We start from the raw sequence: 26,684 nt of genomic DNA on the forward strand, positions 1-26,684 counted from the left end.
CTACTGCCCTTAAAGAGTAGATCGAATACTATATAAGAAGGGTTATATTAGTAGGTAGATAGGGTAGTAGTAGGTATAGGTAGTATTCGATAAGGATCTAGGAGGAGAGGGAGGAAGGTAGGAGAGTTAGCCTAACGCTAAGCGCTAAGCCCTGCCTAAGGCACTAAGACCCTAGCTTTACTCGGCCTAATTATATGCTAATTACGTATAGCCTCTTTGGCTCTAACACTTAAATGCACGATTTAAGCCTAGAATTCGAATCTATACTAAGTTTCTTACTAAAAGCTAAACCCTAGCTATTGCCTTTATATTCTATAAGTATCTACTAAACCCTATTACATCCTTCGCCGTACTCTAAGTAGTACCTCCTACTTTTAAGCCCTTATATTAAGTCTAGTTCTTAACTAATTACCGTCGTATTTAGTATATATCTACCTCGCTATTCTATTACGATAATTAGCATAACTTTTATTCTTAACCTTTTCGGCGTAGCGCCTATTATCGACGTAAACCTTAGCCGTTATATCGGCCTCTTAAGCGGCATTTAATTTAGCGTTAGTTAGAAGGAGACCTAGCTCTAAAGACAGCGGTTATCGACTATTAGATAGGATAAAGTTATAGATAATATAATAGGCGACGATAAAGCGACTTTATTAGGTAATCGACTAGCTATTTAGTCCCTTTTTAATAAGCCTAAACCGCCTATTTATAATACTAAATATCCTCTCGACATAGTTACGAAGCCAAGTATAGCGGAGGTTGTAAATCTCTCGATAATTAGTCGGTCGTTCTTCTGCCTCGCTTTACTTATAAAAGTAATATTGTATTTTCTAATATAGTACTAAGAGCCGTAGATCTTTAAAGGAATATCTACTGTCTATAAGATAGAAGTAGCTATCTAGTACGTCGAAGCCTAACTAATAGGCCTTCCTTAATATAGTGCTATCTATTACTAACCTTTCGTATCTAGGTATTATATATAAGAAGCGTAAAGACAAGTTATAGGCGGCTATTATATTCTATATAATATAGCCCTTCCGATAACGCTATAGATTGCTATTAATCTTCGATAGACTAGCTATTAATAAGGTGCCGTCGATAGCGCCTATAATGCCCTTAAAATATAGCTAGAACTTACCTTCGTCGGTATCCTTAGACTATAGCGGTTTATCGTCCTTTTATAGCAATTTAATCTATTCCTTCGCTATACGATATAAACAGCGCGATACGGCATAGATTATCCTTCGTAGTGTCTCTCTTACTATACTAAAGTCGTTAGCAAGGTTACTAAGGCTCCTATTATATCCGACTATAATAAGAAAAAAAATAACTCGTAACTTAATAGAGTATTTGTTTCTATTCTTGCCTTCTAAACTATTCTTCTATAGCTCTTCTACTAACGCGTACAATACCGGTTACTTTAACCTCGTACGCTCGTAATAGTACTTCGGCGGACTATATAGTACTCGAAATGCCTCGCTTTCTATCCTACTATAGTTTACCTAAACTAACCTTCGTCCTAGTAGTCGATATATCGTATAGCGGCGCAATTTAGGTAGTTCTTCGAGCAATAACGGCATCGTACTAGTAATAGCGCTTACCGACAATACGACCGCTAATAATCGCTCTATTATATCTTATTCTTTACCTCCGCTACCCTATATCTTATTAACTACTATATAGCTCCTTTTGTAAGACGTAGAAAGAGGTAGATACTACGGCGCTATACCGGAAGTCTATAGGGCGCATAGATAGGCTTAAAAGCTTCTTAAGAGTTAGTTATACTAATTATACTATATATAGTATAATCTTAGCGAGTTTACGAGCATAGCGATAACTAACGATTTAATAATCGTTGTTATATAAGACAGGTTGGTTATTAGAAGAGTTGTTATAATCTACGGCTAGGTTATGCTATAACCTGTTGCAAGTAGACAGGGCCTCAGCACAACGCACGCCGAGTGTGCTCTCGGTGGCACGCGCACGGTGGCTCGGACCAGGCGTGGATCATTGTGCGCCATGGCCCTGGCATTTCGACAGCCTTTTGCTTCCCGACTTCCCGTGCCTTAGTCACCTTACTGCATCAGCGTCTGCACATTATTATTATTCTCCCCACCACGACGAGCACGGGACGATCGCTGGTGGACCAACAGGCCAGGCCAGCCCAACCCAGGCCAGCCCAGGCCAGCCCATCGCCATTGTCATCACCATCGCCATCGCCATCGCCATCGCATGCAGTGTGGGAATGGGACTACTGCAGTACGGAGACGCGTAATATCGTCTGCGTCTGCGTCTGCATGCACGCAGTTTCATCGAGCTCACCTGCTGCTCTCCGCCTATTTTTGGTCTAGCGTGAGCTATTCGCGACCATGTTGCCGCCACCCGCTTCTCTCGACCACAGAAATTCATTGACCGTCCACGCTGGTGCAGTTGAATACGAGCACTCCGTCACCCGTATGAAGCAGAGGGCCAAACAATCCTTCTCGTATCCATGTTCGAAGCAATGTCATTGCGGTGCAATTATTCATGTGTGTGTCGCGTGTGCAAATCGTAGCTTGGTCAGTCATGCTTACTACTGTACCTACTTTTCGCTGCGACTGAATTGGTCGTTAGAGTTGGTACCATCACTGTTGAACCGGCCCCTTGCTGCACTACCAACGCCCGATTCCCATTCGCTCCTCTTCACGCCCTGCTCCAAGCCAGTGATCCAACTCCTGTCTGCAGCCTCCTCTTCGCATTATTATTGTGCCCTTCTGAACGCAGCCAGCCCTACCAACACTCGCTTGCCGTCCCTGCACCAGTATTATTGCCATTCGCTTCAGCCTTCAGGACGACTGATCAATTCCACATTCGTTGTTGAGAGGAAGTGCTGTCGGCGTCGGCGTCCAGAGAGCAACTGCAATCCAGAAGCCAGCAGAAGCTGAGCACACAGTGAGGACACAGTACCACCACCACCACCGCCGCCGCCGCCGCCGCCGCCGCCACCACCAGCGAACTCTCACGAGAGAACCGGCGGCTCTACTGGGATCGCGCAACACCCAGCATCTGCCCCAAGAGGGCTCTGGCCACCAGCATCTCTACCGCCCAACATGGCATACCGCATGTCTACCTACTCTAATAACTCGTCCGCTCCCCCACCACCGACGAACACGATGCAGCAGAGCACCGCACACGTCAGCACCACCACCCTGCTCAATTCATTGCACAGCGCATTTTCATCCGGTCAGTCGTATGCGCTGGAATCGAGCGCCAGTCTGGTCGTCAACACCTGGGTGACCGGCTCGAGTACTGGTCCAGATGGCAGATATGGGGGCACAATCGACTCAGATCTGGCCCGAAGGACCTGGGAACATGCGCGACGTCGAGCAGAAGACGCTTGCATAATATTGGGGTAAGCAATAGCACACTCTGTGTCTCCTGCTCTGCTGGCAACGTGAAAGCTGACCGTGACCGCGACCACCACAGTTCTCTGCACCACTCAACTCCCTCCCTTTTCGCTCCGTTTGCCTCCGCCCTCCCCCTTTCCGTGCCCGGCACCTTCTACACCGCTCTTAATGCCATACGGCCATTCTTACACTGTCTGACCCCCTTTAATCCCTCCTTGCCTCGCTACTCCGGACTGGCCGCCATTTTCACCCTCGCATTGACTGGAGAGATCACCGGCGCTTCTCTCAGCCTTTCGTCATCCGGCATTGACACTCAAACCGGTTTGCTCAACATTCCCGCAGAATCAGGCTACAGGGCTTTTGATGTCTTCTATTATCTTCTCACCTCACAGAGTGAGCAGGAGAGGGAATTCTTGGGCCTGAAATCACCCAACCAATACGCTCTGCTGAGGAAGTCCGACACGTATAGAGCACCTTCGTATCTTCCAACAGCCGACGACACTGCCGCCGCCGAAGACTTTCGAGAATCGCTCAAGGCTATTGGTATCAAGGGTAAGGCCCTGCGAAATCTGCTCTCCGTCCTTGCCGCCATACTCCGCCTCGGTGATGCGATAGGATTCCTCGTCGACCAGGAAGAGCTAGAGTCAAATTGTGAGCAAGTGGGAGAATTGCTGGATCTCGATCCAGAAGTGCTTCTCAAGAAATGCGCCACGGACGAGCGACAAGTCTTGATGGCGGCAATCTATGAAGCAGTCGTGGACTGGGTCATCATGCAGGCCAACGAGACCATCAGAAATGAGATAAGGAATGGAAGCGCTCTCGCATCGTCCAGTGGCAGTGAAAATGGTGCTGCGACGCCTTCCAGCGGCCACGACGACGTCGATAGCGTCAGCATCACTCTCATTGAGATTCCAAGCCAGACTCTCGGCAAGGCCGTTTGTCTCAAGACAATCTTCGACGACAGCACCGGCATCAACGCCGAGATGAAGGAAGACGGTGTACCGATCGTGCCAGCTGGGTCTTCCGTCATCAGAGAGATGAAGGATTCCGTGTCCCAGGCTGAGGCAGATCTGAACATCCCTGGTGGTCCAGCCGCCAGAGAGCGTGAAATGGAACTGGACCGCAGACAGCGCGTGCTGGAGAAGGTCGGAATCGAGACTGATGACGACAGCTTTTTAAGGCAACTTTTGTACCCAATTGCTGGCCACGGAATCTCACTGGGAAAGACTGGTCGCTTTGAGCTCATGGATGTGCTGGGCAGCAGCCGAGTGTGGTTTCAGCTGTGCTTGCACCCGAGTGACGAGTCGCCTGCGAATCTCGCAAATCACGTACCGGGAAGCTTTCCATGGTCCGCAGGCTCGGTTTCGAGCCAAATCCGTGCTTGGAGACTACCAGAATGGGCAAACTTCAGGAACAAGCAACTCGACTTCACCGCTGATTTTGATGTGGAAGAGTTTGTCGACCGCTATCGCCGCTTGGGATGCATGGACGGCAAGGACGGAGTCGAAAGCTGGATACTTGAGCGTGGTTGGAGCAACGGCGAGGTCATTGTTGGTCACGAGCGCATTTGGATGCGTGAAGCAGCCTACTGGGAAGCCGAGAGCATGCTCGACATGAAACCAGCAGACGATATGGCCGGCTCTGGCATGCTTGGCGGCATGGTAGGTGCTGCTGGCATGGATGGCTACGGCGCCCATTCTCCTCTGGCGGCCGCCACAGAGAATAACTTTGGCGGCTTCGACGATGGCAGTCGCTCAACGCTGGCTCGTAACCCAAGCCACGTTGCTCCAAGTAGGATGGGAGCAAAGAGTCTCGCACCAACCCAGGCTCACACGATCCGTAGTATCAGCGGAGGTGACTACGGTCTCGGCTTCAAGGGCGACGACAAGCGCAACTACATCGGCTTCGAGGGAGAGATTGACGGCGAACTGGCCGAAGGCAAAGAGCTCGAGATCCTCCCTGTCACCAGAGGCCGACGTATGTGGGTGAGCCTTGTTTGGGCCATGACTTTCTGGATACCCTCACCACTTCTCACCCACCTCGGCCGCATGAAGCGTCCCGATGTTCGCATGGCTTGGCGAGAGAAGCTGGCGTTGGTGATACTTATTTTCTTGATGAACGGCATAGTGGTCTTCTATATCATAGGATTTGGCAAGCTCCTTTGCCCCAACCGTGACAAGGTATGGTCTCGCAAGGAAGTCTCTTATCACCAGGGGGAGAACGACTACTATGCATCCTTCCGAGGAGGCGTTTACGATCTTACCAAGTTCTACAAACTCCAGCACTCGGATACTTCGATCGAAACGACGACCACTAACATGGAACCATTTGCGGGAGCTGACGTGACAGAGTATATCGTGCCACCTCTCACGCTTGCTTGTCCTGGCCTGGGCATATCGGACACCATCCAGCTCCAGAGCAATAACACTCTGCTATATCCCAACGCCGAGCACACCTCCGGTCCGCGTTTTCAACCTGACACCACTACAAAGCTGCACAACATCAACTGGTACATCGACGTCTTCTTGCCACGCATGAAGCAGTACTATAAAGGCGAGCTGGTCTATAAGCGATCCACCATTGCGAGCGAAGGACAGAAGTACAGCCGCAAATGGTCCATCATCAACGAGAAGGTCTATGACTTGACGAATTACTTCTACACTCTCGACCTGGAGAATCATCTTCCTGCCTACGATTTCCTCCCAGCTGATGTCGTGACGCTCTTCTCCAACAATCCTGGCGGCGACATCACAGAGCAATGGAACAAGAACCTCAACTTCACAACCCGCACGAACAGTCTGAACTGCTTGAACAACATGTTCTACATCGGTGGTGTCGACTTCCGTCAGTCCGCCAGATGTCAAGTGAACAACTATATTCTACTTGCCTTCACCATCATCTTGTGCGCGGTCATCCTAACGAAGTTCTTGGCCGCTCTCCAGCTTGGTTCCAAACGAAGACCGTCTCAGCAAGACAAATTCGTCATTTGCCAAGTTCCAGCATATACCGAAGGTGAAGACTCCCTCCGAAAAGGTCTAGACTCTCTCACTGCGTTGGCCTACGACAACAAGAGGAAGCTCATTTGCGTTATCTGCGACGGTATGATCGTCGGAGGCGGAAATGATCGACCTACTCCAAAGATCGTCCTGGACATCCTAGGAGTTGACCCGAAGATAGATCCTCCGGCGTTACCATTCAAGTCCGTAGGTGTCGGAGCCGAACAACTGAATTATGGAAAAGTTTATTCTGGCCTCTACGAATACGAGGGAAATGTGGTTCCATACTTGGTCGTGGTCAAGGTCGGCAAGGAGTCGGAACAGCGCAAGTCGAAGCCCGGAAACCGTGGTAAGCGTGACTCTCAAATCATGCTCATGAGTTTCCTCAACCGCGTACACCACCGCTCGGCGATGAACCCTCTGGAATTGGAAATGTTCCACCAGATCAACAATATCATTGGTGTCGATCCGGAGCTGTACGAGTATCTGTTCATGGTTGACGCCGATACGAAGGTCAAGGAGGACTCCCTCAATAGGCTTGTCGCAGCTTGCGCGAACGATGCAAAGATTGCTGGTATATGTGGTGAAACGTCCCTGGAGAACGAGGAGCGCTCTTGGTGGACGATGATCCAGGTGTACGAGTACTACATTTCTCACCACTTGGCGAAGGCATTCGAGAGCTTATTCGGCAGTGTTACTTGCTTGCCCGGATGGTATGTATCTGCACTCACTTTTGGAGAAAAGGCGGCTCATTTGCTAACGACCACTCGCAGTTTCTGCATGTATCGCCTACGCACGGCCGATAAAGGGCGACCTCTCATCATTTCCGACAAGATTTGCAGAGAGTACGCGGACAGCCAGATCGACACTTTGCATAAGAAGAATTTGTTGTCTCTTGGTGAAGATCGTTATCTGACGACTCTGATGTGCAAACACTTCCCGTCCATGTCTTACAAATTCCTTCCGGACGCGTACGCTCTCACGGAAGCACCGGCTCAATGGTCCGTCCTCCTCTCACAACGTCGTCGCTGGATCAATTCGACCATCCACAATCTGGCAGAAATGATGCAAGTCGACCTTTGCGGGTTTTGCTGTTTCTCCATGCGCTTCGTGGTCTTCATTGATCTCTTCGGTACAGTCATCCTGCCAGCGACATGCGCATACTTGGTCTACCTCGTCTACACTGTGGCCTCGGGATCTGGGCAATTTCCGCTGATCTCGATCATCATGCTTGCCGCGGTATACGGTCTCCAAGCCGTCATCTTCACCATCAAGAGGCAGTGGCAGCACATTGGATGGATGATCATTTACATCCTGGCCTATCCAATCTGGTCATTCATCCTTCCAGTGTACTCCTTCTGGAAGCAGGACGATTTCTCCTGGGGTAACACGCGTGTCGTGGTTGGAGAACGTGGTGACAAGAAAGTTGTGGCTGTCGACGACGAAGGATACGATCCACGGAGTATACCTCTACAGAGATGGGATGACTACGCCGTTGCGAACAATCTTCCGGGTCGTCGCGCGTATGGCAACGAGAAGGATACCGGCCTTTACCAAGACGGAGGCTACGAAATGGACGACATGCACTCGGTGTATAGCTCCGCCAAGCCAGCCTCGACTATCCTTACTGGGTTTCCGCAGCACCAATCATTCCGACCGCCACAGTCGCCTGGCCCATTTAATGCACTGGGTCGTCAATCGACGTTCACTCAAATGACTCGGTACAACGAAAACCCCGCTGGCCAAGATTCGCAACGCCTGATGTCCATGGGAGGCATGAGCGATCACCACAACAGCGGCAGTAGGTCGCCGTATAGCCCTCGTCACCAATCCCAGGAGAATCTGATGGGTGGCATGCAGTCACCGCCGCTGTACCAAGGCCCTCGTGCACGATCACCCCTTGGTGGTCCACAGTTCAGCCGACCTGGTTCTACAAACCCAAGTCAGCATCTCAGCTCGTTGTCAGCCTTCCAAACACAAGGACCCACCAACGAGGCTATCACGATGGCCATTCGCGAGTGCCTAGGTGAAGTTGACATGGACAGCGTCACCAAGAAGCAACTCAAAGCATTGGCGGAACAGAAGCTCCAATGTCAGCTTATTGGAGAAAAGCGAGCATTCTTGGATCACCAGATTGATCACGAGCTCGCTAACATGTAGTACTCCGATTTAATCCAAGGGCTGGTCAGACCGAGGAGTGGAATGGGCTAGATCTGGAGTTCGTGTCATACTTTGTGTGGGAGTCACATAGCATCTCCGTGGACGAGGCCCCAGGACAATGTCGCCAGTCAAGACAATGTCGCCAGATTGAGGAGGAGCATTTTAATGGCGTTCTTGTACAGGATATGATGGGAGTGGGAGTCAAAAATGTTAAAAGTATTGGAAAGGCAGAAACACGATGATAGCAGTCAGTCGATCTATGTTGGGCGTGGGAGATGCTGCCTAGTCACTGGTGGCTAGCAGGGGATGTTAATATAATGACAGATAAGTATCAATCATATGACACTTGCAATTTGCACCCAGGGAATCTCAGAAGTGTTCTGTGCTCCAAACTTGCAAGAAGCAACTTGTTCTGTTCTGATACCAACCAAACATCTGCTTTCCTCCTTCCGAATTTAGACCAAGATATCCCCGCCCCGCGGTCATTCCCTAAACCGGCCCAAAAAGCACAACCCTCACGAACACTTGTCCAATGGCTTCAAGGTAAGTAATGTTACAAATATCTCTTCCCCCATTCCGTCCGCGCACTCACAAGACTTTCAAAACTTGTAGATTCGGCCGCAACGAAGCGCGCAACGCGCTCTTCTCCAATTACGATGCCCAACAAACCCGTTCTCGACCTGCCTCCAGCGCCAGCAATAATAACCGTTCTTCTTCGAGAAACCCTCCGTATCCATCCTCTTCGCCTTATGGTTTGAATGCCAATAATGACTCGAATCATGCATACGCTGGAGGTCCGTCGTTCAGCGCTTATCCCGGCGCAGCAGCAGAAGGGGGTGGATTTCGACCTGCAACCCCCAACAAAAAAGGCCAATACAGTGATTCCGTGCTATCGGAAATGGAAGCGCAGAATGAAGAGCAGGCCGGGGAAATGAGTAGGAAGGTGAAAATGTTGAAAGATGTAAGTCGGTCGAGCGCGTCAGACATATATTTATTCAATAAGCTAGGGAACAACTGTGCTGATTTTTTTTTTTTTTTTTTTTTGGATGCGTAGTTGACGATGGCTATTGGAGAGGAAATTCGAGATTCTACGGCTTTTGCGGAGAAAATGAATGATTCTTTTGAAGGGACGAGGAATCGGTTGCGAGGGACTATGAATCGGATGTTGAGGATGGCGGAGAGGACGGGGGTGGGTTGGAGGGTTTGGGTAAGCAAGGCGATAACATGAGGGTCGAGAGTTTTTTTTTTGGCTGACTTTTGAGACTTTTCAGGTTGGGTTTTTTGTTTTTATATTTTTGTTGTTTGCTTATGTTTGGTTGTTTTGATGATGGGGATAGAGGGATATTGTATGAGTGAAGGAGGTATTTGTACAGGATGGCGTCTGGAAATGAGGAGGCATGGTGGGCATGGGAGGAATCATGGGATGGGGATTGGGCGATTATTTTGCTCATTGCGTTCGGAATGGAGAGCAAGCACTTGCTCGCTGTTGGTATGGCATGACTTCGTGAAAGGTCGCATTCAGCAGTATGGCGTTGAGACTGGCATAGCATGCATCTATGATTTCTGAGATGGGAAATTCGACGGCTCGACCAAGCTATCAGGTACTCGATCTCTCCATGAACGAAGCACTTCTAGAAGTATCAAGGCTGAGCCGACGAAGGAGAGCTGGTCGAAAGCCTGCTTTGGTTCTACCGGGAATGGCTTCCTCGAGCCATGGTGAATCTTCCACACCATCAAGCGCACAAAACATTTCAGCATGAATATGATCTGCCAAGGGAGCTGCAGCAAATGACCTCCAGGCGAGGGTGGAAGTATCGCGGGATGCTCGCCTATATCTTATGTGACGTCAAGACATCACCGTACGATGGCTGACACGCATGTAGTAGCTCTTCGTTCTCAGACTCAGGCTGTGTAAGTAAACTTTCTTGATCTGCTGAAGTTTTTCTGCTATCTTCCCGAAGAGGTGATACACAACTGCTAAAGCGGCTGCAATGGCTTCCAAGCCCACCGTGGTCATCGTCGGCTCGGGCTGGTAAGTTTACTTCACCTGATGCAGTCCCGTCGTGTGAGAGCAAAAGTTACTGATTGATTCTCAGGTCGGGTTTCACGCTGGCTCAAGCCTTATCAGTGGCAAAATACAACATCAATGTCGTTTCACCCATTCGTACAGTTCAATACACGCCGCTACTGGCAAGTGCAGCTACTCTACCTCCATTCAGGCGCTTCGTGGTTGAATTCGTGTGTGTGCTGCTCGTGACTTCCATTTCTATACTATACCACATTAGGTTTAGCGCTATTCGAGATCTCATTATTCTAGCGAAGCGCCTAACGACAAACCGTTCTAGGCGGGTGCAGGCTCGCCTATCCACCTACTAGCACATGCATATTGGCTCGAATACCGCAACAACCATTACCCGTAGTATAGTACTTTATAGAGACGGTTCCTAGATAATTCAGTAATCAAGGATATCCGCTATTTTAATGATACTATTGCTTCACAAATTCGAGAATTATTATCAGGAAACATAAATTGCTGGTCTCGCCTAACTCGTTTGTCTAAGAAGTAGGCTCGGCTGAATTGGTGTAACTTAGCGCGCACACGTCGCATACACGAGATTTTTGGATCGTCAGACTCGCAATTGGTAGGGCTACAACCTCCTTACATTGGATTTGCTGGTTGTCGTTGGTGTAGCGAGATCGTATTTTGATAGCGGAATCCACGATGAAAATTAGCGGTTTGGCTTCAGGCCTTTGGGCAAAGGATTAGGTAGAGTAGTATATAATTGGTTGTTCGGAAAGACGGAAGCTAGCCCTAATTTAAATCTATCACGTGCAATCTAACCAATTCACCACCGCGCAACGTAATCCTTAATGCACAAAGGCCTGAACGGAGGTAGCAGCTACTGGCATGTTTGACTTCCGGTAAGCACTAATGTCACAATTTCGATGACAATGGAATGAAAACTGATCACGAGCAGACTAGCAGAAGAACCTATACGCCGTCGCAATCGAATGCCGGGACTTGCGTATTACAAAGCCACCGTTGAAAATGTTGATTTTGGAAAGCGAGAAGTCCATTGCAGACCTTTCGTGAAGACGATCGCGGAAGAAGCTTTACAGGACACTCATCCATTCACTCTATCCTACGACAAACTGATTCTGGCTCCCGGCTGCGACATTCAGGCTTTTGGAACTCCAGGCGCTCTGGAGCACGCAAGCTTCCTGCGATGCACGGACGATGCTCGCAAGATCCAGCAAAGACTCCTGGAAATGCTGGACGCAGCTTCAACTCCAAATCTCACTGACCAGCAGCAACGAGAAATTCTCCGCATCATCATCGTCGGCGGAGGCCCGATCGGAATCGAAGCGACTGCGGAGCTCTACGATTTATGGTTCAAAGAAATGAGACATTTGTACGCGCATCTAGATGGGAAATTGAGTCTGGAGATTCACGACGTCGCACCTACCATCCTCGGCAATTTTGATGAGAGGTTGGGAGAATATGCTGTGAAGAAGCTTGTGGATCGTGGAATTAAGATTGAGACGGAAAGTCATATTGAGAAAGTCGAGGAAGGCGCTATATATACCAAGGAGCGTGGCAAGATCAAGTACGGAATGCTGCTTTGGGCGACGGGCTCTGCACCTAACAAACTCGCGGAGAAACTCGATGTCAAGAAGGATGACAAGCTCTCGCGGATCTCCACTGACCGACGCCTTCGCGTCCGTGATACCAACGACCGAGTCCTAGACGGCGTCTTCGCACTAGGTGATTCAGCTGATATCGAAGGCTACTCCTTACCACAACTCGCGGAGGTCGCTGTGCAGAAAGCCGAGTATCTAGCCCAGGCCTTGAATTCCGGTGACGAGACGCTCGGTCCTTTTGAGTACAGGCAGAAGCCGAATTTGGCGTATCTGGGACAGAAAGATGGGGTGATTGGGGGAAGGGAGGAATGGACTGGGTATAGTGCGTGGTTGGCTTGGAGATCTGGATCTATCTTTCATTGGCCCAGGTCGTGGAGACGCACGATTATGATTGGGATTAGTTGGTTGTTTAATAAGGTTGGGGGGAGGGATATTGCGAGGAAGTGGTGATGGGTGTGAGGGGGTAGGAAGATCTGATCTGCCTTGTGGAATTGGAGATTTTACGGAATTTTGGTGTTGATACTACGGCCTCACTGGGCACCTGATGGGATCTGAAGGAAGAGTCTTGACTAGGTGACTCATTGTAAGCGCGCAGAGACACCTCACTTTTTTCAACATACTACTACCACTCACCTCCACTTTCCTGGGGCAGATCACATGTGGCTCACTTCAGTAAACTTACTCCTGTGTCACATACATCATCCACGGCTCCCCTCGATCTACCTCGACGAGTTTACAACCCAACCACGCACCACAGACACTTTGACATCTTATCCACAATTACCACCACAGCGATCAATGCGAAAAAGCCATGGCGCTCAATACTGCGGACATGTATGACGAGTCCGAGTACTCAGACGTCATCATCAAATTCAGCGATAGAATTTCAACAAACTCTGTGGACCAGGCAGCAAATTCGCGGTACGGCTTCATACTGGACGTCTTGAACCTAGTACTGACTGCATCCAGGCGAAAAAAGTCAAGCCAGAGAAGAATGCTGAGCCCATGTAGACGAAGATTATGCGCCAGAAAACTTGTCGTATCGCCCTGGGTTCCTTGTCTCGGTCGCTGTAACTGCCACAGACTCAACTCTAGCATAATAATTTAGAGCGGAAAACAGACTCTGCAACAAGACCACGAAACCTATGAAAAGAGATGCTGGTCCGCCGTTTTGTAGGGGTCTTCCTGAGCCGATGAGGAGACCGGAACCAGTCATGCCGGCTAAGGTCATCATTGATCGATGGCGGTTTTCGAGACCTCGTTTGACGCCGCTGTCTGGGTGGTTGATGTCTTCTCTGTCGTAAGAGCCAGAAACATGCTTGGCCAAAAACAAATATTCCTCCTCTATTCTCTTCAATCTCCGATTTCTTTAGCGAGACGTTCACTTGGCAGTATCAGACTTTCGCGAAACTCACAGCGACGCGCAGGCTTCATAGGTTCTCAGCACTCGCATCTCCTAATGACCCTTGGTGCGGCACAATCGGTTGAGGTGACTGTACATAGTCAAAGTGCCCAAGCCGCTTCGTAAAGACAATGTCTTCTGGTCCTCTTGGAGCCTTGTTCGCACCAGTCATAAAGTTGTGTGGGAATCCAATTTGAAAGTCGTACGCGGATTCAATCTCCTCGATGTCTTTGGGTGTCAGGCGGAGACCGAGAGCTTCGATGTTGCTATTCAGATGCGAGACCTATGGTGCATGAGATTATGTGTCAGTGTGCAGATATTCTTGCTTCGCTCTTGATTCAATGCATACATACCTTGCGACCGCCCAGGATGGGAAAGACATATGGAGCTCGCATGTTGTCAGCATCGATCTGACCCGAGAACAAATGAGCTCACCTTTGTGAAGGACATATGCTAGGGCCACGCTGGTGATGAGCGTGTTCTTCTCCTTCGCAATGCGATCTAGAACGACAGACACCTCTGCCTCCTTCCCTGTGGAGACGTTCAGTGTCCGACCACCAGCATCCTTGGTCTCACCCGGAGATTTGAAGTAGCCTATATGGACTTCAGTCTGTTTTCAGGCTGTGGTGAGCCTTAATGCTTACCACCTCCCAGCGACCCCCATGGCATCAAAGCCATGCCCTCATCCCTAGCCATTGGAATGATCTCACGCTCAAAGTCTCGCTCAGCTGCGCTCCATCTTCCTTGGTAGACACTGAAGGGCGTAAGGCTGTGCTCGCGAGCGTAGCAGTTGGCTTTGACAACCACCCAAGCGGGTGTATCGCTGATAGATAGGTATAGTACTTTGCCTTGAGCAACCAGGTGATGTAGTGAATGCATCATTTCAGGAATCTGCGTCGAGAAGTCAAAATAATGTACGCAAAGCAGGTCGATGTAGCTGGTCTGCAGCTTTTTCAGACTTTGCTCTACGCTGACGTGCAAGCTCTTCCTCGAATTGCCGCCATAATTGCTTTGCTGGACTTGAGTGCCCAGGTAGCTTTTGTAGGCATTTGTGTATTTCGTGGCCAGGACCATCTCGTCTCGGCGGCCTCGGCTTGCCATCCATTCGCCAATTCATTGCTCGGATTCTTCGTTCTGGTAGCTTGCCGCAGTGTCAATAAAGTTGCCTCCTTGTTCGTAGAAGAAGTCCAGGATCTCGAAAGTCGTATCCTTGGAGCATTCGCCCATGAAATCTTTCCAGGCATCGCCAAAAGACATGCCGCCAAGACAGATTGGAGAGACGTGGACGCCAGCTGTGGGAGCTAAGATTCGGTGCCGTCCTAGCAAGGACTTGGGAGGTTGTGCAGCTGGTGCAGTCATCTTGAATCTATGCTGGCAGCACTTCCGAGGCTCAAGATTCCTGTTGGCAAAGTCGAGCACTTTCTGAGAGTATCAACCTGTTCTCATTCGTATCCAGCAAAAGGTGGATCTAGAGCTTCAATATAGCTCAAGAAGGTATAACTGAGCCCCCACATGTCCGTAAGCACCGTCTGGGCAGCTGTTTGGACGGTGATGCGCGGAGGTACGTCTCCTTATTTCCTGTCAACCTGTCTCTGCTCAGACATGTTGTGAAAGATGGAGCTATGCAGGATGGAAGTACAGATACAATGGAGGCGTGGAAGGAGCCAAAGAGGTGCAAAAAAGCAAGCTGATGAGAGTGGGATTCGAACCCACGCCCTTTCGGACCACGGAATTGTGTTCAAGGTTGAGACCTTAACGTGGCGCCTTAGTCCCTTTTCCCCCGGGGTATTGCTCACGTGATGAGTAGCTAGAATTGTCATGTATATATTAGAATATGACTTCTCTTGGCGTTGAAGTACGGCTCGCCAAGATCAGATTGGGCTGCTATGGTTGCATGGCTATGAGACACTCTGCACAAGACCCTTCTTTCATACAGCTACAGCGTCTTCCGCTCAATCTTGCAGGGCAAGGACTTCACGCGTCGGTTCAAGAACATCTGGTTGTTTTTCTCGTAAGTCTTGATTTGGCATGCCAAGACGAGCGCAGCGCCGGTCTGACCACCAAAATCGCCGAGCTGACTACCGCGGTGGTTAGGAACTCTAAAATGATAGGGGGTTAGCCGAGGTTAAGCTAATTGGAATGCGAAACCATTGAGTAAGTTTATTATATTTTTAATAGAACTTAAATGAAATTTCAATAAGAAATAAATAATCTTTTATTTTTTTACTTCTATAATAATTACTATAGGGTAAAGATTTTTTAAAAGGATTTAGAAAGGATTCGGAAAGGATTCGGAAAGGATTCGGAAAGGATTCGGAAAGGATTCGGGAAGGATTCGGAAAGGATTTAGATAGGAATTAAATAGGAATTAAATACAATTTAAAAATCGGATAGGAATCGGATAGGAATCGGATAGGAATTAGATAGAATTTAAATAGAATCTAAGAAATAGTTAAATTATAGTTTAGCTAACTACTAAATTAGCTATATTTTAAAATTATATTAGCTAATTACTAAGATTCTCTCTAATTAGACTTAGAGACTATAAAATACTATTAAAATAATAAAGAATAATTATAGTAGCTAATATAAATAGAAAATATTAAGAATACAAATAGAATATAAATAGAATAGAAAGTAAATAGAATATAATTTTAAAAGTATAAAGGAGTTTAAGAGCTTTAGTAGTAGATTTAGATAGAAATTAAATGAAATTCAAATAGAACTTAATTAAATCTAAATTAAATCTAAATGAAATCTAAATAAATAGATAGATAGATATTTCATTTGCCTGTTGTAGTGCCTTTCGGCCTATGCAGGTCTGTTTCTATATATTGTTTTAGGTAGGAAACCAACTTAGTTAGTAAAAACCTCCTTCCTATCCTATTTATAAGTATTAATCTTCCTTATTTCCTTATTCTCCTTCCTCTAGGATGTACTAGTATTATAGTTGTTACCCTCTAACTACCTTGCCTACTGCCCTGCCCTTCTTTCCCCCTCTTCTTCCCTCCTTCTTATCTACTCCTTAGTTTCCCTTACTAGTGCGAATTGTTGTATAAATCCCTATTTGATAATCTACTTTACTATCCTCTTTAGGTCTTCTTTGCTCTAGATTAGTTTGTCGTATTCCCTTTCTATTGCTTTTAGTCTCTAATCACTTCTGCCTTCTAACTATTAAGGGCAGACTAGCAGTATATGCTTAGGGTTCTAAGATTAGTAGCTATATTAGCAAGCCCTACTTTTAATTCCTAGGACGTTTCTTCTAAACAGGTAAGATCTGAATCCAATGTATTTAGATCTAATTTAGATAGCTAGGCTTACCTCGGCCCTATTTAGGTCCTTATAGAGCTAGTAGTTATATTAACTAAATTTGATTAGTGCCTTTAGGGTTCCTAGTCTAACTTATGTTTTGTTCTATTCCTGCTCCTATAGGTATCTAGCAATTAATTCTACTAGGCTTTGTTTCTCTCCCTTTAGTTTGTCTTCCTTTAGCCTTATATTTAGTCCCTAAAGCTCTTTCTCTAGCATTTCTCTTGTTAAGACTCTATATTACTCTAGGTCTTTGACTTTCTAGGGAGTTATTTATAGTCTGCCTCGCCTCCTAGTCCTAATGTACTAGGCTTTTATCTTGTCTAGTGCCTTTTAGATAGTCTATTAGGCTAGGTATTCTATTGTCTTTGCTATATATTGGTGTCTTAGTCCCTTAAAGTATTGTTTGACTAGTAGGACCCCTAATTCTATTTCTACTACCCTTATTAGTATAGTTTTGTATGCTCCTAGGATTTTCTTTAGGCTTTAGGTTTAGGACCTGCTAACTAGTTGTTCAATCCTCTTTAGTGTTTTCTCCTAGGCTATTTATATCTGTGCTCTATATAGTATTGCTAGCTTGACAATTGCTTTGTATATAACTTTAGCTTTCTCGAATGTAGCCCCCTATATAGAGGCTATAAGCCTATTAATAGATTGTATATTAGTATCTGCCCTCTACTTTGCCTTCTTTACTTATAGTCCCTAATTCAGTTTTGGATCTAGCTAGATCCCTAGTACCCTAAGCTCTGCTAATAGTTGGGTTTCAAAGCCTTAGATAGTAATTGATTGCTTTATATTATAGGTTGATTTAGCCTTACTAAAGTGGATAAGCTAGTACTTTTCTAGGGCGAATTTTGCTCTATGCCTCCTTGCCTATTTTTTATACTCCTAGTGCTTCTCTTCTAGGATCTTGTAGTTGGTTTCTATTGTCTTAGACTAGGCTAGGATGTTCGTATTATCTATAAACCCTAATGCTAATATGTTTTTTGATTCTAGGAGTAGGAGTAGGTCTGCTATAAAGATAAGGAAGAGGATTAGGGAGAGTATTAATCCTTAGGGGATTCCCTTTTTAGTTAGCATTAGGTCTAATTTGAATTTGCCTAGAATAAGCTATATTGATCTTTCCTATAGGAAGGACTAGATGAATTAGACTATCTAGTTTGATATAGCTTTCTATTTGAGTATATATAGGAGCCTTTTATAGGAGATATTGTTAAAGGCTCCTAAGATATTAAGGGAGAGGAGGGTTGCTACCTAGTTTTGACTATAGTGCTAGATATACTTAATCTATTCTGTAATTAGTTCTATAGCTGTTAGTATTAACCTCTTCTTTCTTCCTCCTATCTAGCCTTTAGGAAGGATGTTCCTTTCCTCGGTAAAGGTTATTAGCCTTTTAGCGACAATTTTTTCTAGCACCTTGCCTATTGTATTAAGTAGGGCTATTGGTCTATAGGCCTTGAGCTATATATAGTCTTCCTTCTAAGGCTTCCTTAGCACTACTGTTAGGGACTTCCTAAATAGTCTTAGGTAGTGTCCTAGTGCTAGGCTTTATAAAAAGATATTAGCTAGTACTAAGGCTAGCCCCTTCTTATATGCTTTTAGAAGTTTGTTATAGATCTTGTCTTCTCCTAGTGCCTTATTGCCTAGAATTTTCTTTAGGATCCTTTTAATAGTTTCGGGTTTAACCTAGGTGTCTCTTAGTATACCTAGTAGTAGAGTCTCTTGTTCTATCTCCCTTATATCTAATAGGTCTACTTGTACTTTTCTATAGAAGAAGTGTTAGCCTAGGGCTCTTACTTTCCCTTCTATTGTAGTCTGCATTTGTCCTTATTAGTCTATAATGTCCGGGAATTGTAGTAGCATATCCTTATCCTATTTAGGTCTCTTTGCCTATTTAGCTATCCTCTATATCTCCTCTAGTTTTTTTGTAATTATTCCTATTATAGATCTCTATTCTTGTATCTTGTCTTTCTTAATCTAGATCTTCTTTTCCTAGTAGGCTTTGTTATAGATGTCCTATACTTCCTAGGTATAGGTTTGTGTCTACTACCTCTTAGCCTTCCTTGCTACTTTAACCTTCTTTGTATACTTACTAGTTTAGTATAGTTGCTAGTATAGTGAATGTTTCTTTGCTAGGGTATACTTTCTAGCTACCTATTTTAGGATTCCTATTAGTTCTTCTACTGCTTTATTAATATCCTCTAGCCTTAGTAGGTGCTTTGTTAAGAGTTCCTTTAGTTTTGGGTCCCTTTCTAGTTCCTCCCTAATCCTGCCCTATTAGGTACCCTTCTAGTTAAGCTTCTCCTCTAGTTCCCTTTCCTAATTAGCTTAGACATTTAGCTCAATCTGTACCGGGAAGTAGTCTAATAATTCTTCTAGTTCCTAGTTGATCCTATATCTTGTAATCCTGTTCCTAATCTAATATAATATAAAGTATAGGTCTAGTGTGCTACTGCTTCCTCTTACTTCCTAAGTAATTAGTCCCTTTAGGGTAATAATTTCTATTTCTTCCCTCTCTAATATATCAATTAGTCTTCCTACTAGGAAGTAGTAAGCTAGGGTAAAGTCTAAGCCCTAGAGGGGGTAGTAGAGGTTGAAATCCCTAAGTAGGATTTAGTAGGTGTTCCCCTAGATAACTCTAGGTAGTCTTTCTAGGGTTTTTAGTTAGGTACTGCTTCTTAAGTCTAGTAGTAGGTTGTATATGTAGTAGACTTGGAGTATACCTTAGGATGTCTCTACTTAAACTAATGTTAGGTCCCTATCCTCCTATAGTAGGGCCTGCTAGGTTTCTGTATCTATCTCCTTACTAATATAGATGTATGTCCTTAGGGCTCCCTAGTTGTAGATAATTAGGTGGTATCTTAGGTCTTTAACTGTTGCTAGTCTCTTTATATATAGGTTGAGCTAGGGCTCTTAGATTGCAATAATATAATGTTCTTTTAGGTTTAGTACTTAAAGGAAGCTCCTCTATACCTTGTCTTTGCTCTTGTTAATATTGTACTATATAATGTTTAGTAATATTGCAATGTTTATTAGGTTTTATCTATATTATTTCCCTATAAGTTTTCCTTTAGTCTTCCCTCACTTTAGACTAATATTTAACTAAGCTTTGTCTGCCCTGCTTCCTTTCCTACAATATTAAGGTATCTTAGTCTCCCTAGTTGCTAGTAACTCTCTTATACTAGTAAGGCCCTGAATATGAACCTATTATCTTGTCTAGACCTCTTTTGTAGTACTTAGCTAGGTTGCTTCTATACCTAGCTACCCTAGCTTATTATATATCTTTTTAGTGTATTAATTCTAGCTTCCTTTGCCTTCCTCGCTGCCTGTATTCTTACTAGGCATTCCTTCGCCTAAGAGGGGTGTCTTTTAGTACAGTATATATATCTTGCTTCTCCTTTATATACTTTGCATTCTTTAACCTAGTAATCCCCTATATAATAGGAGTAGGTGTTGGTTATCTTTATACACTTAGCTGCTAAGTGTCTATAGTGTTAATATTTGAAGCACTATATTATCCTATAGTTGCTTCTATATATCTCTGTTTCCAATCTCTTATAGTCCTAGAATAACCCTTAGTCTAGCACTATGTTAGCTTACTCTATACTCCCTACCTAGATAATTAGGGAAGACTGCTTCTTAGTCTCCTCGATTTTCCTTTTAATCTATACTACTTTTATAATCTTTAGGCCTAGGTATATAGCTTAGTTTTATCTCTATAGGCTCTTAATATCCTATTCTTCCTTAAAGCTTCTTATTATACTATAGGCTATGATTATAAATTGCTATTAGGAGACCTTTGCTATTTTCCCTATCTTGGTTATCTATTCTTTTTATGTTTCTAGCTTCTTTTTGTCCTGCTCTTATACTATAAATAGCTTGATTACCCCTTTTCCTTCGTTCCTAGCCCTAATTACCTCTTTAACTGCAATTCTTTCTACAATCTCTTTCCCTATAAGTCCTTAGATTTCCTTTTGCTCCTATAGGTCCGTAATATAGACTCTAACTACTATCCTCGGGGGTTTTAGCGCCTCCTAACTAGCTACTACTACCTAGGTACGGTAGTTTAGGCTTGTTTCCTATTGTTTCTTCGTAATCTTTACTGCGACTGTATTAGCTACCTTTGTAATTACGTAGCTTGCCTAGTTATAGATTGCTTTTAGTCCTCTAAGGAGTTCTAAGATTATTATCCTATATGCCCTCTTAGGGGTTCTTCTATCTTCCGCCTTTAGCACCTCCTCTACCCTAGTATATAGTGCTTTCCATTCGTCCTCCCTTCCTTCTTAACTATCTTCCCTTCGTCTCTAATTGTTCGCTGCTATCCCGCCTTTTTTTCTTCTTTTGCCGCTAGTATAATCTAAATAAATAGGATTCGAATTAGATTCGAATAGGATTTAATTTAATAGGACTCGAAAAGAATTTAACTAGGATTAAAATAGAATATAGAAAGGACTTAGAAAGATTTTAGAAAGGAATCGGATAGGAATCGGATAGGAATCGGATAGGAATCGGATAGGAATCGGATAGGAATCGGATAGGAATCGGATAGGATTCGGATAGGATTCGGATAGGATTCGGATAGGATTTAGATAGGATTCGGATATAATTTTAGAAATAGTTTAGCTAAATACTAAAATAACTAATTAGCTAGTAGATTAGCTATATTTAAAAATTATATTAGTTAATTACTAAGACTTTCTCTAACTAGACTTAGAGACTATTAACTATTTAGATAATAAAAAATAATTATAGTAGCTAATACGAATAGAATATAAAGAAAACAGGATAGAAAGAATTTAGAAAGGATTTATATAGAATTTTAGAAAAACTTAGCTAAGTACTAAATGAAATAACTAAATAGCTTACCTATATAGAAAATATTATTATATTAAAATAATAAGACTTAGTTTAATTAGAAGAAAAATCTACTTTAATAATAGCACTAATTCTAGTAGCGAGTTTAATTAGAATATAAGTAGGATATAGATAGTACTAAAATATACTCCTATAACAAACGAATATAGATTACTAATAATATAGCCCTATATACTAGATATATACCTATATAAAAACACTACTAGATATTATTATACCTAGAATTAGATCTACTACTTAGTTCTACCTAGAACTACTCTAGTAGTATCTAGTTAGAAGTAAAGCTAGGACTATATTTGCCTTCTAGACCTATTTAGTTTCTATATAATTTCTAATTAAATTATACTAGAATTCTTTAAGAGTCTTATTAAAGTAATTTATTTACTTAGTTATAGCTTATAAAATTATAGCGCTAGGCTTTAACTTATATATACTTCTACTTTTATACTTACTAGGCGTATCTAGTTTTAGATTTATAAGTTTTTTAGTTATTAAAGTTATCTAAAGCTATAGAAATCTACTTTATCTTTTATTCCTTTCCTATTCCTTTCTTATTCCTTTCCTATTCCTATTCGATTCCTAGTCGATTCCTAGTCGATTCCTATTCGATTCCTAGTCGACTCCTAGTCGATTCCTAGTTAATTCCTAGTCGATTCCTAGTCGATTCCTAGTCGATTCCGATTAACTTTCGGCAAGTAGGGCTAACTTAAGCCGAGGCTACGTACGGTCTACCGTACGGACTACTACGGCTCTATCCGATTAGTTAATTCGGTAGTTAGGTCGGTGATTTCGGTAGTTAGGATTTCTAAGTCCCCTACTAAGACTATATCTAGTTCCTGCCTCGGCTTTGCGCTTTCTCCTAGCACTTATACCGAGCCCTAGCTGCCCGCCCGAGCCCTAGTAATATAGTAGATTATAGAATCCGCTATTCCTAACAAAATCGCGTATAGAAGCGATAATCTAATCCCCGCAACTATCTCCGACCGGGCAACTATACTGCCGCTAGCTATAAAGCTAAAGATTGTTAGCAAATTAGTAGTATAGCAAAATTCAAGGTGTTGTTAGTTGCTATCTACTTAGATCTAAGCGGGTTACGACCTGCGGCCTTATAACTACGTAATGCTATATATGCTAGCTTATACTAATCCCTCTGTTACTAACTAGCCTGCTGCTGCATATAATACTGCTGCTAAGTAAACTGATAGTGCTATTGCTGCAGTACCTAGTAGTAAAGTAGCCGTCCTATTAGCTATGTAAGCGGCTATTATTGTTATTGCTAGTACTAGTAGTGTTGCTAAGTAGCCTATCGTTGTTACTGTTCTAACAACGCCGCCTGCTATTGCTAATTGCGCTGTTCTTTACGCGCTCGAAGCTTATTTAGTTCTTACCGTAGAAGGTCTACCTCGGAGGGAGGTTAAGGAGGTTATAGTTTAACCGGAAGTGCTTCTTAACGTAGATTATAGCACTCGAAGCCTTAAGGGTAGCAGGCAGGTCTATATAGACGGTTAGCCTTCTAGTAAGGGCACTGCTACGTACGGCACTAGCTCTTTATATACTTGCAGTACTTAGTAACCCTCGTACGAAGCTAAGTGAGTAAGACTCTAGGTTCTAATGTAAAGTCCGTAGTCCTTACTGTCGCTATCTTCTACTTCTTAGCAACTGTAGTCTTATTTAGGTCGTCTAATTCTCGAGCTGTTACTATACGCTTTGTCGAGTATAGTATCGCTCCGCCGGTTATAGGTTTGCGGTTGCTATATACTATTGTAGGCTCTCGTAAACGTACGAGCTTCGAGAAGTCGATAAACTAGTAAGCGTAGAAGTGAGAAGGCAATAGTACCGTACGGCTTCTACCTGTCTCGAGAAGGCGCATAATCTCGTGCTTATAAGGATAGCTATGCGTCTTAGTAAGATAGTCGTTGCAGGTACATTGAACGCAGCTATACGAGAAGCCTAAATACTTAATCTCGTTGCTATTGTCGTTAGTCGTAGTCCTAAGAAGGGCTATAGTACGTATATAGAGCTGCTATACTTCGAGAAGACAATAGTCGCTTATAACGCGAGAGACACTTGCCTAAAATAGCCTAACGATTGCCTTATTATAGCGCTTTAGGTTCTCGGCAAGTGCGTAGCGACGGCGGTCGTAACCCTTATTCTACTACTTAATTAGTGCCTCGAAGAGCGTAAAGATATCGTAGCGACTGCTGTAGTTAAGCTAGAGTTTAATACGTCTATAGTAGGACTCGACTCGAGAGGTTGTCTTATAGCCAAAGTGTAGTACTTTGTTAGTCTAGTAGTCGACTATTCGTTGCTTATAGCGCTACTAATTCTTATAGAGATAGGCCTTAAACATAGGATAGACGTTGTCTAATTTAATAACGTTATTATTAAACTCGGCCTCGGTTTAACTATAAATAGTATAGACAAATAGCTTTATAAACTAGTTAGTTAAAGGGCTATTAGTTTAGCCGCTATTATCGTCGTCCTTAACCTATCTAAATTCGCCGCGTTCTTTACGTACTCGAGCGAGTATGTCTTGCTATATATTACGGTTACTCGCGACAGATCGTTAAGTAACTTCTTATTATATGCAAGCCGAGGCTTCTTTAGAGAGGCTAATATAAGCGGGAGGCAGAGATAGAATAATTAGTACAAAGGTAATTCCAATTAGTAAGTAGGTAACATAAGTTAAACGCCTCGAGCTATAAGGGCATTCCGGCGTTCCTAAATACAAAGGAGATATCTTGTCTATAGTCGTAAGCGACGTAAGCGACGCTGTCGCTCTCGACCGCTCCTATCGCTCCTAGTAAGATAGAGCGATAGCTTAGCCTACTAGTCTTAGCGTCGCTCTAAGATTATATAAGGACTCTAACTAATTAGATCCGTAACACTATCCCCCTCCTTAAGCGGAATAGTCTCTTATTCCGGGACTTTCTAATTCTAACTTCTTTGTTATGCTAAAGTTATCTAAGGATTTGTCTTCTCGCTAGCGTAAGGAAAATATCGCAAATAATATCCTCGCCGACTGCCTCGAAATACTAATCCGCTACTTTTATTACAAATAGGCCGGTAAACCCTATAAAGTCGATCTTCGTTCCGGTCGCTACTCCGAGTGCGCCCTATACGGCTAGTCCTATAATATATAAGTTACTCGTATAGAGTATAAAAAAATCCGGAAGGCGCGCCTAAAGATAGCTAAAGATCTCGAAGCGGCCGAAGAGGAGGAGGACCTCCTTACGCGGAAGCTTTTCGAGCATCGCGTAAAGGTCCGTCGCTTACGTAAGTCGCTACGTATAAAGGAGGATCGGGAGGTACAAGCTCTTAAAGTAGAGGAAGCCTCTATTTAATAGGCGGAGGAGCTCGAAAGAGAGCTAGGCTCTTCGCCTATAGAGCCGATAATATTCTCGTTACCTACTAACGAGCCGTTTCCCCTAGATAGCCGATTATAGATGTCGCCTTATAACTAGAGTCGTCTAGATAGGACACCCTAGCCTGTCTCTAAAATCCCTAGTAGGAGTACCGAGAGTCTAGTGTCCTAAAGGTATATATTTTTAATGTTTCCTATCTATTTTATCTTCTAGCTAGTTAGTCTAGTAGTATAATTCTTAGCTATAAAAGATATAGTTGCTAGGTACGCTATTAGAGTCCCCGCTCCTCGAGCTATACTGCCCTAGGTCGTTAAGAACTCTAAGGCGCTATAATCGATAGGGTCTAAGAGGTCGTAGGTTCAATTCCTATACTAGTTATTTCTTTTTTGTCCGGTTTTGATATTTTTTAATTATCTGCTAACAGTTCTATAGGTTTTCTTTTAGTTCCTAAGTGTTTTCTAAATATAGGTATCCTTTCTATTTAATAAGGTATTTCTAACCTTACTAATCTAGGATTTCCTCGACTTTAAACTTATTTTCTTCCTTAGGTTAGAAGTAAAATGTTTCTTAATACGGTGTTTCGGCGTCTGTAGGTTCTAGTATAGAGATATAGAATACTAGGTAGATTTTCGCGTTGTCCGGTAGTTTAAGTCGGTAATTAACTAGTCCTTTAGGCTTATTAATCAAAAATAGCCCGACTTTAACGTAGTCTAGTTTCTTAGTCGATCTCCGGGTTTTTAGATTCTTTATTAGGAGGTAGACCTTATCCCCCTTCTTTAGCTAAGGTACTATTTTTCGTTTAGTATTATATAGTCCTATAATCTTTTCCTAAGACTCGGCAATTGCCCTTTGCAATTCTTTATATACCTGCTTTAAGTCTTCTAAAGCGACTATCGCTTTATCCGCGTATAGATGCTATAAATACTGTTCCCCGAATAGCTGCGGATATTTCCTAAAATTAGCGAAGAATAGTATCTCTTTCGTAGTCTTAGATTGTTAGTTGTTTAGTGCAAGTTGTGCTATAGGTAATAGCGATGCCTAATTGTTTTATACGTAATTAACGTAGTACCGTAAGTATACCTCTAAGGCCTGATTCTTAACTTCCGTTTAGCCGTCTGTCTATAGATAGTATACCGTTAATAGCTTATGCTTAATTCTAAGTGTCGCTATAAGCGTCTTCTAGTAGTTTAATATAAAGAGCTTGTCTCTATCCGTAATATAGGTCCTTAGAAATCCGTAGTATCGTACAAGTCTATCTAGTACGAGGTATCCGAGTTGCTCTACCGTACTTGCTTCGTTAGCAGGAATAAAGTGTATATATTTCGTAAGCCTATCGACTATAACAAGTATTATGTCGTAGCTATGTCCTATAACCGGATCCTTAGACTTCGGTAGTTTCGTAATAAAGTCTATTGTAACTTCGTCCTATAGTTTATCTAGTAGCGTCCTAAATTAGATATGTCTATACCTAGCGTGTCTATTAGCCTTGTTACGCTAACATTGTAGACCTTTCTTACTATATTCTAGAACTCGTTATCGTATATATAGG

General features: G+C 43.9%; 4 protein-coding genes across 4 annotated transcripts; 3 read left to right on the plus strand and 1 right to left on the minus strand.

Moving 5' to 3' along the window:
* Positions 1–2,784: 2,784 nt before the first annotated feature.
* On the plus strand, positions 2,785–8,907 carry MYCFIDRAFT_56332 (glycosyltransferase family 2 protein). Its single transcript, XM_007924418.1, has 3 exons — positions 2,785–3,391; positions 3,466–7,095; positions 7,156–8,907. The coding sequence occupies exons 1-3, from the start codon at positions 3,090–3,092 to the stop codon at positions 8,540–8,542; spliced, it is 5,319 nt and encodes a 1,772-aa protein (XP_007922609.1). The 5' UTR covers positions 2,785–3,089; the 3' UTR covers positions 8,543–8,907.
* Positions 8,908–9,332: 425 nt separating this feature from the next.
* On the plus strand, positions 9,333–9,861 carry MYCFIDRAFT_23507 (uncharacterized protein; the record flags this gene model as incomplete). Its single annotated transcript, XM_007924136.1, has 3 exons — positions 9,333–9,503; positions 9,597–9,749; positions 9,814–9,861. Coding segments are annotated over 3 exons (372 nt in total), but the record flags the coding sequence as incomplete, so codon positions are not given.
* A 672-nt stretch (positions 9,862–10,533) lies between these two features.
* On the plus strand, positions 10,534–12,634 carry MYCFIDRAFT_29791 (uncharacterized protein; the record flags this gene model as incomplete). Its single annotated transcript, XM_007924161.1, has 3 exons — positions 10,534–10,574; positions 10,639–10,782; positions 11,518–12,634. 3 exons carry the CDS (start codon positions 10,534–10,536, stop codon positions 12,632–12,634), a joined length of 1,302 nt encoding a protein of 433 aa, XP_007922352.1.
* Positions 12,635–13,624: 990 nt separating this feature from the next.
* On the minus strand, positions 13,625–14,945 carry MYCFIDRAFT_186789 (uncharacterized protein; the record flags this gene model as incomplete). The annotated part of the gene is made up of 5 exons (XM_007925670.1): positions 13,625–13,677; positions 13,752–13,869; positions 13,940–13,974; positions 14,231–14,679; positions 14,842–14,945. The coding sequence occupies 5 exons, from the start codon at positions 14,943–14,945 to the stop codon at positions 13,625–13,627; spliced, it is 759 nt and encodes a 252-aa protein (XP_007923861.1).
* Positions 14,946–26,684: the final 11,739 nt, after the last annotated feature.

This window comes from Pseudocercospora fijiensis (genome assembly GCF_000340215.1).
Source record: "Pseudocercospora fijiensis CIRAD86 unplaced genomic scaffold MYCFIscaffold_2, whole genome shotgun sequence".
Lineage (NCBI taxonomy): Eukaryota > Fungi > Ascomycota > Dothideomycetes > Mycosphaerellales > Mycosphaerellaceae > Pseudocercospora > Pseudocercospora fijiensis.

What these genes read in the sequence shown, in the direction of transcription:
- MYCFIDRAFT_56332 (XM_007924418.1), top strand. Translation starts at nt 3,090, where the DNA reads ATGGCATACCGCATGTCTACCTACTCTAATAACTCGTCCGCTCCCCCA. An exon ending in GACGCTTGCATAATATTGGG is followed by an intron (nt 3,392 to 3,465) that starts GTAAGCAATAGC and finishes CGACCACCACAG; the next exon opens with TTCTCTGCACCACTCAACTC. An exon ending in GTTACTTGCTTGCCCGGATG is followed by an intron (nt 7,096 to 7,155) that starts GTATGTATCTGC and finishes GACCACTCGCAG; the next exon opens with TTTCTGCATGTATCGCCTAC.